The sequence below is a fragment of the Capsicum annuum genome, chromosome 4 (genome assembly GCF_002878395.1).
Source record: "Capsicum annuum cultivar UCD-10X-F1 chromosome 4, UCD10Xv1.1, whole genome shotgun sequence".
In the NCBI taxonomy this organism is placed as follows: Eukaryota; Viridiplantae; Streptophyta; class Magnoliopsida; order Solanales; family Solanaceae; genus Capsicum; species Capsicum annuum.
This window is the reverse complement of record NC_061114.1, coordinates 111,176,859-111,189,528: the sequence shown is the minus strand read 5'-3', so window position 1 is coordinate 111,189,528 and position 12,670 is coordinate 111,176,859. Positions and strand designations below refer to the sequence as shown.

The following is a 12,670-nucleotide window of genomic DNA, read 5'->3' as shown; positions in this document are numbered from 1 at the left end:
TAGGACAAATTGATCCAAAAGATAAAAAGAGGATATTTGCAAATCTGTTGTAATACGTTAAAAGGACATTTTTTACCCTTTAATCATTTTTCTGTAGAATCAAATAATAGGTGCAGAACTTATATAGCGACTGGTCATTCCCACATTGGATAAGGTACGGCAACTTAAAGGAAACTGTGTAAAAAAGATTCGGTAAGCAGACTGTATAGAAATTCTCCTTTCACTTGGGATAAGGTAAACCCAAGAAAAGTAAACGTGCACTAGAAAGTTTTCTGTCAAATGACTGATTGGTACGCTTACAAACTGATTGGTACGCTTACAAATGATTCTGTAAACAGACCATATGAAAATCCTCCTTTCCACTGGGGTAACGTACACTAGAGAAAAGGAAAACGTTTAATAAAATGGCCCTGAAATAATGGCAATGCTCAACGGATTTACAAACTAACAAAATTATATTCTCCGGAGGAATCCACGAACTTCAGTAAGAAAGCTGTGCAGTTTCTTTCTAAACTTCTGGTAATTTGGCCGATCAAGTGTAGAAGAGAGACTGTTGGAGCTTGTGAGTGATTGGAGTGCATTTGTCAACCTTGATCTGAAAGCTGTGTCCGACTGGCTCTCTATCAGTTCGCTTCCCAACTTCTGCAAGAAATGTGAAATTGTTTCACCGAGTAATCAATTTTTAGTAAAAAATTAATAATTATAACAGCTATTCAAGAATGTGGATTATGCCTGGTATAGACTTTGTTCACAAAGGATTAACGGAAGAAGCGCATCTGCAGCTGAGCCAACCAGATCAGTGCTGAAATTTAGAAATGAAAATAGAATAAAATACTAGGACATTGTAACAGTGCCATAAACACAGCAAAATCTGTGAATGAAATACCAGTGGGCAATGACATTTATACGTTAACAATGGATTATATAGTAATCCTGCAAACATCAAATCTTTCAGCCTGTGTCTGGTTATGTTTTTTTCCCAACTCACCTGTAATCCTGAAAGAGGAGAAACTGTAACAGTGAACGAAGAAATTGGCTCAGAATCCCTTCCTGAAAGTTTCCTGTATGATCCTTGTAACCTGAAGCATGGTGACCTAGCCCCACTTCTCCAGCACTTCTTTGCTTGTAGTGGAAAGAAGCAAGTCCTTTTATAGCTCTTAGACATAAATCAACAACATCTGCATCCTATAGCACAAACATCACAACACAGTGATCTTGACTTTTACCTCTAGTAGTATCATTAGGCACAACCCAACTATGGAACTATTTTTTGTTCATCAGTTAAGTAGCATGGTGGACAATTGGACCAACTTCATCATGAAATGATGCCTAGACTCTCTTAAGCACTTCCCAGCATGAAATAGTATCTAAAACCATGAACCATAGACATTTATTTTGTGGGCAGGTTACCTGACACAGACCGAAATCAAGAGTCTTAATGATACGAACTAAAGCTTCCCCATTTAGCTGTGTAATCATTTCAGGGTACACCTCCAGCATATGTGATAGCAGCGAGAAGTACTGTACAGATGAAATGAATTATTACTTTTATTATTTACAGTTATTATCATTGTAGAGAAATGAAGAAACAAAAAAGGAAAAGCCTACATCATGACAAAGCTTGGGGTACTTGAGCAGGTCCAAACTTATCAGAGGGGTAACTATGTGAAGACCCGTATATACCACCTGCAACGAAACTTCTTTCAGATTGTTTTACAGCATTATGTGGTTGAGAATGTACCTTGGCAGGAAAAACAAGTAAAGGAGGAAACTGAATGAACACCACCTGACAAATATTTGTCCCATGAGCCTCAATGGGTTCTGATGAGAAGTCAACCTGCAAATAGCAGTTATATCCAGGTCATCTTAAACTTAGAACCTAGACCAAAGCAAAAGGTGGCAATGGAAAAATAACCATAATAAGATCAAGGAGTGCAGACAACACCAGATCTTTTGAACAGAGACTAGCAAGTAATTGGAGTACAGCACGTAGATCCTTGTATCTTTCAGTATCAGCTTCGCACCGCAAGCTGCTTGAAATGCTCAGAGATATCTGAAGGCATATTGGGTCATTCAGGACAGTATCCTTACATTTCCATGGAACAGAAAACAATTACATACACATTGTCATTTGTAAGGGATGTTTAACTCTGTTGCTTCTTCATTGAGATAGCATAATAATTGACAGGGAGCTGTGGAAGGGGAGTATGCAGTTAGGTTGGAAAAATTAAGCTAAGCAGGGAATATTGAACAGGTATTGCCTTGATCACTGGATACAAAAGTCATCCTTGGGAAAAGAAAGGAGAGCTGATGCGTCCCACTTACTGACACGGTTCTATACTTGGTTTGTGACTGCTATTGTTAGTCTGAATCCATGATTCACGGATGCCAAAAGCATCCTTGGGATGATCGCAGAGTTTCCACAAGGTGGAGATGATGGAGTTGGTCTGCTGGATACATAATGATACAGGAACCGAATCTATTTTCTCCTAGATCAGACTAATTTCTAAATTTTAATGGCATATTTTAAACCCAAAAACCGAAAGCAAAAGGAACTGATTTAAGAAACTTATTAACAAAAAGCAAGATGCATCTGATTAAAGATTTCAAGGGATAATCTTTGGGATTTCTAAACATAGGGATTGTGGCAATAAAAATAATTAATTTCAGATTTCAAGGGATAAACTTTGGGATTTCTAAACATAGGAATTGTGGCAGTAAAAATAATTAATTTCTGATGCCAATATAGTGTAAAGCTTGATATTAATGAAAACCGAGTATGTTTGCACATTAATGTTTTTCTTTGCTTACATTTATTACAGGACAAAACAAAGGGAAGTTGGGGACATAAATACCCATGAACACTTAAATACAATGTATATCTGCACAAAAATGGCACTGTTAGGTAGGAACGAGAATACAAGTACAAGTGTTTTACCTTACATTATAGACACTTAAAATAATGTACTTTGTCATTTTACCGATCTTCTTTTAGTGTTTTGAGATATAAGAAAATTATGTAAACAAACTCCAAGGGAAGATTCCTAAAAGCAAGGAAGAAAATGTGTAGTGTGCAGACTTGAGGGAAAGGACAAGGTAGGGTGGAGAAAGGGAGAAGTAGTGGATGGAAATACCTCCTTGAGAGTCTAATCTGAATAGTTTAAAGGGGTTTTTACTCAAATTGTCAAATCCGAAAAAGCAACAAGGTCTATTTGGTTGCTATAAGGGGACCGTGAAGTTAAAGCACAAACTTTATCGGAGAAAGCACAAATGTCAAGATACATATAAATACAAGAAAAATAAATACAACATAAACAATTCTATGTACAAAGGAATTGAAAATCTTACAATGATGTGTATTATATGAAAAAATATTGTGTCAATCAAGTTAAGGACCCTGATTCAGATGCACAAGTAACCAGCTTATACACAGCTTACCTCGCTATCTTTCTTATTCAACACTTTCATATTATTAATCATACTACAATCATTGATATTGTTCAGTAATAACTCACATTTAACTATGGGCATTTAAGTCTTTATTAAAACAAAAATAAAAATAAAAACGGCAAAGGACCTAAAATGTCCTTCACCTCTTGGAAATGGTGCAAAAATGTTCTCCATCCACCTTTTGGCTTTAAGTGCCCTTCACATCCACCTTTGGGCTCCAAAATGCCCTTCACATTTACCTTTGAACTCCAAAATGCCTTCACATCTACCTTTGGGCTCCAAAATGCCCTTTATTTAATATTTTCAATATTAAATAAATAAAAAATATTTCATTAATGAAGTGACACATTTCCATTGATCCCCTTTTTATGATTTAAAAAAATTAAAAAATTCTAACTCAGAACACCTACCTCATCTCTACCCGACGATCAATATTAATATATTAATGTTTCAGTACTTTTTGTTGTGAAATCATGTCAAAGTGTGCATCTTTATTTTATGAATGAATACGTGTCTGGTATTCTTTCTAAGGATTGCACCATAAGTTACTTTCTTCCTTTAGAGTTTGTGAAATCAAGCCAAAATTTGTTTATTGGTTTCTGTCTTAGAGGTAAATTACCATGCCCTGTTTTATGCGTGGACGATGAAACATAGGACTAAACCAAGCAAAAAATTAGGAAATATGTTGTCAGAATCTGAAAGGAAAGTGTTCCGTCGTTGGAATATTAGATTTGATTGCCAAAAGTTGATCGGAATCAAGAAAAAACAATATGGGCAGCCTCGGATTAAAGAGGCAGCCCTACTGGAAAGAAAACTTGCTGGAAAAGAGGTCAGAAATTGCCTCACATGCTGGCGTGTGGATCTGACGCACTCACCAAAAAACTGCTTCTTGCGGCGCGTGAGGGCGCGTGGTTGCACCTACTTCCGATGATGTTGACTAGGGTTTTGTTGCTGGAACATTTCAAAAATGGTGGTGAGCTGGTTTTGTCACCGGAAAATTCCAAAAGTGGTGGTGGGCTGAATTCGGAAAAGAAAGAACTGACTGATCACCGGAAAATTTGCATAGTGATGGCTACTTTACTCACCAATGCTCTAATTCCATGTGAGAAAATGTTGAATTGTTGTATTGTACATTTAGACCCTATTTATAGACACTACACTACTCTTTTTCCAACGAGGATACTAACATTACAATCCTTTTCCAAATAGAATTCTATATACTATTCCTATTCCTACTCATATTCTTGTTGTTCTAAATCAAAAAGTATACCAAAGAGAAAAAATAACAAACTACTGAAACATCAACAAATATCGAACAGCTGATGAATATTAGTTCGACTTGAGTATACTTAATAAAACAAGATATAGGAATTGCAAATAGCATGTCATAAATCAATCTTTGCACATTGTTAATTATTTAAAATATAAATGTAAGTAGTGTGGTTTCATTCGACAAATCTAACAATTGACGACAACAAGGCAGTCTTAGTGTGAGACAATTTTGTGATGCATCTTCTTCCCATAATGGACATATATAACTACCGGCTAGCAAGAAAATAGAAGAGGTTAACAGGTCAATTTTTTTGTTTGTTTGAGAAAAACTGGTCAAATATTTTTCATAAGTTTTTAACATATATTTAAATAGTCAGACTAAAGCGTGTGCCAAAAAATCTAGTTCCAAGTATTACAGAATATACTAAAAAGACACTAACAAAGAGTAGAAAAGAGCAAGGGAAAATATATCAGATACAACCATTTCCTTAGGCAATGACTGCATCACTGAATCAGATGAATAATATCTACAGATCAGCTATTGATGAAAGTGATGCTTGGTTAGACTTGCTAGAATGGTAAGCTTTGAAAACAAATTTGTGATTAGATTTATTTAAGTAACCAAACACTAGTTAATAAAGAATAAATGTTTTTGGTTCATGATAAACTTTATTTTATGTTGGAGGAACAACATTGCAACAATATGGTTAGGAAATAATTACACTACTTATCACAGGTCAAAATCTCTTCCAACTTCTGCTAGAACAACTGGGTAACAACTAACATATTTTAAAAAATGGAAGAGCTAATGATCAAATTACCTTGCTTATATTGTGAAGAGTAAAGCAGAAAAAGTCGCTAACTAACAAATTCAACAACCGCTGTTTCACAAACAAATGTTTTTGGTTGAGTGAAAAAGTTTAAGGTGTATGTTGGAGGTGTAACATTGTAACAACAGTAATTTTGCAATAATTAGACTACTTATCACAGATCAAATATCTCTTCCAACTTCTGCTAGAACAAATGGGTAACATATTTTAGATAGAAGAGCTAATGATCAAATTACCATGCCTATATTGTGTGAAGAGTAAAGCTGAAGTAGGCGCATGCAGAATCCAACAACGATAGCCGTTTCACGAGCTTCTAGGTAAATGATTTGCCCATCCACCCAATCAACCACGAACCTCAGTAACAGATACACAACTGAGGACTAAAGAAAACTGGAAGATTAGATCATGTAGTTTCAGATTTTGGATACTAATGTCACACAAAGGTTAGCTACAGCTGTTCAAAAATTAAGACAGGCTTATTTATTGCATAGAATTCATAAAAAGAATGGAACAACCATTGATAAAAATCATTGACATGTTAGGACAATAATTGACGTAAACCACTAAAGTTGGTTCACTTAATTGAACTGGAACCCACAACTAAGGTAGAATGAGAACTTGAGTGCAATATCTACAATTTTTTTTTTTTTACCTTTATTAGAAAAATAACCGTTTCTTTGGTTATACACTCCGAATTATTAAATTAATGATGAGGTAGTCCTAGTGATTTCGGCATCAGTTTAACCCTGAAAACTACAAGCCGACTTGGAAGTTTAATTTTGGCATTTAATTTTCAAGCACCACTTTTGAAATTGAAATGTTGCTCTTTGGTTTTTAGCTGCCCGTATCAGAAACTGAGACATTGAAGAATACCAATCTGAATATCCGTTGGTGCTGGACAAGTGTTGAAGAAGGCCACATGTAACATTTAATCAACAGTTCTACATAAGGTTTGCTTGTGCTGCCAAAGGTCAAAATCATAAGAGATGCATACTGGATGGTAAACTGATAACACGCAGCACTTAAGGTTTTATCTCGATACCAGGGGGATATCATATTAGGATGACAATAAAGCAGCACTCTGTATCTTTATCAAGTCTAGCAGCACTGAAACTTAAGCAACCATATCAACCACATAACTTTCTGGTATGATGATAACATGAACAGCTTTAGGGAAAGTTCAATGCAAAGCTTCCAAAACACACTCTAGAATGTAACAGCTATAATCTCATACAGTTTATACCTCATGTTTGTAAACTTCCATAAACATCAAAAGTGGATTCAGTAGTGAACAACCCATCTCATAAATAGCCCTCTGCGTTCGAGGTTCTGTCGCATTAGCTGCACCACGAAGTCGCTCCAACAAGCAACTGACCTATGCATTATCACAGATATACTAAGAAACCAATAATTAAAAGATATAATTCTTTTCCAGATTATTCTTACCAATAAAATAATATCTGGCTGCTCAGCTACACATTTTAGATCACTTCGGCTCGAGAGTTCCACCAGATTAGCTATCATATGATTTGTCAGATTTCTCACATACCTAAGAACAATTGCAATGCAATGACAAATCATCCGATATTTAGAAGTTCAACAAATTAAAATAAACAAAAGTGTAAAAGAAAAAGAAATGGAAATAAACAAACTAGAATATCTACTTACTGGCTAGATTCCTCTGGAGTTTTCATGCCAGAAGCTGAAAGAACAAGGGTTTGGGCAAGTGAACGCTGTAATATTCAAAGAACAGTTCAAATTGGTTTTTAAAATCAATCTATATCATAAAGTGAGCTGAGACACAACTTAATTCGTATTTGAAATATTTAAATTGGGAAAAAGCTCAAATATGTCATTGAACTATCAGAAATGGCTCATTTATGTCATCAGTTAAAAGTTTGGCTCATTCATGCCATTGTCGTTACAAAATCGGCTCATCCATGCCATTAATTTTTAATGATGGTTTTCAAAAACAACTTTGCCACATGGCCTTTTATTAAAAGTTCACGTCATTAATTAAAATAAGGAAAAAGGTTCAAATATGCCATTAAACTATCAGAAATGGCTCATTTATGCCATCAGTTAAAAGTTCAGCTCATTCATGTCATCCTCGTTATAAAATCAGCTCTCCCATATCATTACTTTTTAATGGTGGATTTTCAAAAACAGTTATGTTATGTGGCCTTTTATTAGAGGTCCGCGACATTAATTAAAATAAATCAATATTAATTTCAAAATATCTTAGACCCATTAAAAACAACCAATTCATTTAACATAACCCGACCCACACCCATTAAAATCTTTTTTTCCTACAACAACTATTTTTCTAAACAGAAAAAATAGTGATTAATGTATATCCTTTGGCTATTTCTAGTTGATTCTAAATCATTATAAATGCTACGCTTAACAGAAACCTCAAAAATTCTATCCTACAGTAACTGATTAGTTTTAATTCCAGTGACTCAAATATATACTCCGAAGTTGCAAGAAAATAAACCAATGAACGATTAAGGCAAGCAAGAAAAAGAAAAAGGTGTACCAATAGAACTTCTCCATTCTCCCATCACGAATTAGGGGAGTATACATAATTGAAAAAATCATTTCCAAATAACGACTTAAAAGAAGTCTGTTATCCCAATTATCCTGCCATGCCTATGGAATAACTTCTCTCATCACGAATTAGTGGAGCATACATTGTTGAAAAATCATTTTCAAATAACGGCTTAAAAGAAATTTGTTATTCCAATTATCCCACTATGTATATGGAATAACTTTTCCTATTATTATGGTATAAATGCTGGAATAAATAATCCCAATACTAACTAATTTCAGATATTTTGAAATTAATATTGATTTCTTTTAATTAATGGCGTGGACTTCTAATAAAAGACCATGTGGCAAAGCTATTTTTAAGAACCCATCATTAAAAAGTAATGGCATGAGTGAGTTGATTTTATAACGGTGATGGCATGAATGAGCCAAACTTTTAACTGATGGCATAAATGACCATTTCTGATAGTTCAATGGCATATTTGAGTCTTTTTGCTTATTTTAATTAATGACGTGAGCCTCTAATAAAAGGCCTCGTGGTAAAGTTGTTTTTGAAAACCACCGTTAAAAAGTAATGGCATGGATGAGCTGGTTTTGTAACGGCGATGGCATGATGAGCTCAACTTTTAACTGATGACATAAATGAGTCATTTCTGATAGTTCAGTGGCATATTTGAGCCTTTTCCCATTTAAATTTAATATTCTGCAAATATAAGCTCATTTTTAGTGTTAATAACTTTAAGGGAAATTCAGTCAATTTAACAGAAATTCAGCTGATAAGCACTCTTTTACCAAACAAATCAATTGCTTATTTTAAGCTTCATCACTCAGCTGATAAGCACTCTTCTACAAAACAAATCAACTGCTTATTTTCAGCTTCATCACTTGTAGCCACACAGGTAACTAATTTTAGATTCAGTTCCAGCACTTTAATTCTGCATAAAAGCTACTTCTATTAAGCTACCCAAACACACTCCACGACAATGAGCTTCATTTATTTTCACATGGCATCAAAACCTCAGCAATCTTGGTAGAGACTCTAATTAATTCCACTACCACTGGGCGGTACCGGAATACATGCCGTTTCTAGGACCAATATTTTCTTTTGTTCTCTCCATGCATTCGAAAACGACCCTCTCTTCGACAACCGGTGTCTTCATCTCCAGATGACCATTCACTGATCCAAGTGCCACCCATCTCTTGAGGAATGTTTGGGCACCATTTATCTGCCAACAAGTAGTCCAGCTAGCTAGTCTTCAGAGCAACCCCATTTGTCATTATTCAGCTAATACAAGTTAAATTGATAATATCCCTGAGAATTCCACCACCGTATCTCTTTCTAGTGATTGAGAATAGATTCTTTTAAGTGTGTATTGCAAGAATCACTTTATTTCTGCACGTGGAGTCTGGGGGAACATGTAAGCATATGTGAGGAAATATAATGGAAGAATATTATTAGATTGTGTATCCACATTATTACACTGAGATCCTATTTATAGACATTACATTACAAAATTTTTTCAAGTAGGATTCTATATACTATTCCTACTCCTACTAATATTCTAATTACCCCCCTCAAACTGGTGCATACAGGTCATATGTACCGATATTGTTACAAATGTAATTAATACAAGGACCATTGATGGAGTTGGTGAAAATATCTGCAAGCTGATCACTCAATTTCACAAATTTTGTAACAATATCCCTGAAAAGTAGCTTCTATCTCATAAAGTGACAATCAATCTCAATGTGTTTAGGCTCTCATGAAATACCAGTTTTGATGCAATGTGAAGGGTTGCTTAATAATCGCACACAAGTTCGATCTAATTGATATCTCAGAATTTTAATTTTCCAAGCAACTGTTTGATCCAAGTTAGCTCACAAGTTGCTACAATCATCGCTCAATATTCTACTTCTGCACTAGATCGAGCAACAACACTCGGTTTCTTACTCTCCCAGAACACTAAATTACCTCCTATTAAAACACAATATTCGAATGTAGAACGTCTATCAAAGGGTGAGGTTAATCCTGCCCAATCAACATATGCATATCCAATGATATGCTCATGGCCTTGATCCTCGAAGAGTAGTCTTTTTGGAGCTGACTTTATATATCGCAGAATGCAAACAACCACATCCCAATGACTACATTTGGGGAAGTCATAAACTGACTTACAACACTCACAACAAAAGAGATGTCACGTCTAGTCACCGTGAGATGATTCAACTTTCTGACCAACTACCTATACCTTCTCTAGGATCACTGAGTGGCTCCCCTGTCCTGGAAAAAGTATAGCATTCGAATCCATAAGAGTGTCAATTCGGATTTATAGGAGTGTCAATGGGCCTATATCCCATCATTGCTATCTCTTCAAGCATGTCTAACTTAGAAATAGCAATACTTGATCCGGACTGAGAAACCTCAATACCTAGAAAATACTTCAGTCTATCAAAGATTTTAGTTTGAAAATACTGAAAGGGATGATGCTTCAAATTAGTAATACCATCTTGATCATTGCCAGTAATAACGATATCGTCAACATAAACCACCAAATAAATACACAGATTTGGTGTAGAATGTCGATAAAACACAAGAGTGATCAGCTCCACAATGAGTCACGCCAAACTCCTACATTACTGTGTTGAACATTCCAAACCAAGCTCGAGGAGACTATTTCAGACCATAGAGTGACATGCGCAATCAACATACAAAGGCTATGAGACTCCGCAGCAACCCAGGTGGTTGCTCCATATAGACTTCTTCCTCAAGATCACCATGCAGAAAAGCATTCTAAATGTCTAACTGATAAAGTGGTTAACGATAAGCAACATCCAAGAATAAAAAAAGACAAAAAGGGGCTATTTTAGACATAGGAGAGAAGTGTCACCATTATCCAGCCCAAAGTACGCCATTTGGCAACACGATGGGCCTTAAACCAATCAACCAAATCATCTGAACCAACTTTGACTGCATAAACCCAACGACAACGAACAGTATGCATGAACGGAACCAAACTCCTGTGTACCACTCGTATGCAGACATTTCAACAATCATAGCATGCCTCCATCTTGGATAGGGAAGTGTTTTACATGTAGTCTTAGGGATGCAAATGGAGGGAAAAGATGATACAAAGACATAATAGGGTGATGATAGACGATGATAACTTATGAAAGCAAAATCTAGGGCAGCTTACAAATGGAACATACAGTTTTTTGAAGTGCAATCGGTTGGCTAAGATTAGGCAAGTTTGCAGTAGGAACAGAGTCCGGCACATGACAAGAATCATCTGGGACAAATGTTAGACGCAGACAATGATGGTAAGTTAGGAGTGGTGGCACTGCAGCTGGAGACGTAGAAGTAACCGTAGAGTCCTCAAAAGTCAATACCAGTAAGACATGAGGTAAGGCAAAGACTTCAGAGATATCAGGATGATTAGAAGATATAGTAAGGTTGAGATTCAAAGAATGTGACATAGACAAACATAAGGTAGAGATGAACAATAATCCATTTTTTGAACTCGAGAGTAATCAAGAAAGACACATTTGAGAGCACAAGGGGCTAATTTATCTTTTCCTTAGAGAACAAACCATGTGCTCCTAAACACACGAGGGAGGATAGAGTAGAGATGTGACTAAGAAAACAATATGGAATGGGGAACCTGATTCTAATTCTGCTTAGAAGATGAGGGCATTCTATTAATTAAATAGCAAAATGTGAGGACTACATCGCCCCAAAAACACAGAAGAACATGGAATTCAATAAGAAGGGTGCGAGCAGTCTCAATGAGATGCCTATTCTTCCTTTTGCTAAATTGTTCTACTGAGGGGTGTACGAACAAAATGTCCAGTAAATAATTCCTTGGTGAGATATAAACTCCTGAAACTGGGAGATTAAACATGCTAAGGCATTATCACTATGAAAAGGACGAATAGAAACACCTAATTGATTTTGTATTTAAGCATAAAAACTTTTGAATATAGAAAATAACTCAAAACAATCTTTCATTAAAAAAACCCAAGTACATCTTGCAAACTCATCAATGAAACTAACAAAATAACAAAATACTAAGGGTGAACCGACCCTACTAGGACCTCAAATATTAGAATGAACTAATGAGAAAATAAACTCAGAATGATTCTTAGTATTACGTGAAGATGTAGCACAGGTGTGTTTCTCGAGTTGACATGACTCACAATCTAATTTGGATGAACTAGACAAACTAGGCACCATTTTGTGTAGATTGGATACACTTGGATGTCCTAAAAGTTTGTGAATTAGGTCTGGGGGGTCAGTAACGAAGCATATTGTGAAAGAATTTGAAGAGGTAAGATAATAAAGGCCTTGTGATTCAAGTCCTATGCCAATTGTCTATCCCATACTACTGCAGTCCTGCATGAGAAAAAAAATCATCTAAATATGTTATACCACAACGAAGGACACACGTCAAACTCACTTTGGCTTTGTTTTGATTTCATTGGCTAAAGTAATAGCAGGAAGAGATTGTGAAAAAACAATATTGGACAAAAGTGATTTGTTACCAAAAATATGACCAGAAGCGCCTAGATCA

At 35.6% G+C, this 12,670-nt stretch overlaps 1 protein-coding gene across 11 annotated transcripts in view; it reads right to left on the bottom strand.

Moving 5' to 3' along the window:
• Window positions 1-208: 208 nt before the first annotated feature.
• LOC107867880 (exportin-4) overlaps window positions 209-12,670 on the bottom strand; it is a 109,284-nt gene continuing 96,822 nt past the window's right edge. For 5 of the 11 annotated variants that reach the window (XM_047411944.1, XM_047411941.1, XM_047411943.1 and 2 more), the window contains 11 exons: window positions 7,221-7,285; window positions 6,999-7,101; window positions 6,796-6,927; window positions 5,789-5,932; window positions 1,946-2,053; window positions 1,787-1,837; window positions 1,609-1,686; window positions 1,411-1,521; window positions 989-1,185; window positions 733-802; window positions 209-642 (listed from right to left, as the gene is read on the bottom strand). In XM_047411944.1, coding sequence (XP_047267900.1) covers window positions 454-642; window positions 733-802; window positions 989-1,185; window positions 1,411-1,521; window positions 1,609-1,686; window positions 1,787-1,837; window positions 1,946-2,053; window positions 5,789-5,932; window positions 6,796-6,927; window positions 6,999-7,101; window positions 7,221-7,285 — 1,248 coding nt within the window. In that variant the 3' untranslated portion in view covers window positions 209-453. Of the gene's footprint in view, window positions 643-732; window positions 803-988; window positions 1,186-1,410; window positions 1,522-1,608; window positions 1,687-1,786; window positions 1,838-1,945; window positions 2,054-5,788; window positions 5,943-6,795; window positions 6,928-6,998; window positions 7,102-7,220; window positions 7,286-12,670 lie in introns of those variants that run through there. The other 6 variants (XM_047411946.1, XM_047411947.1, XR_007055073.1 and 3 more) reach the window with 5 other exon arrangements.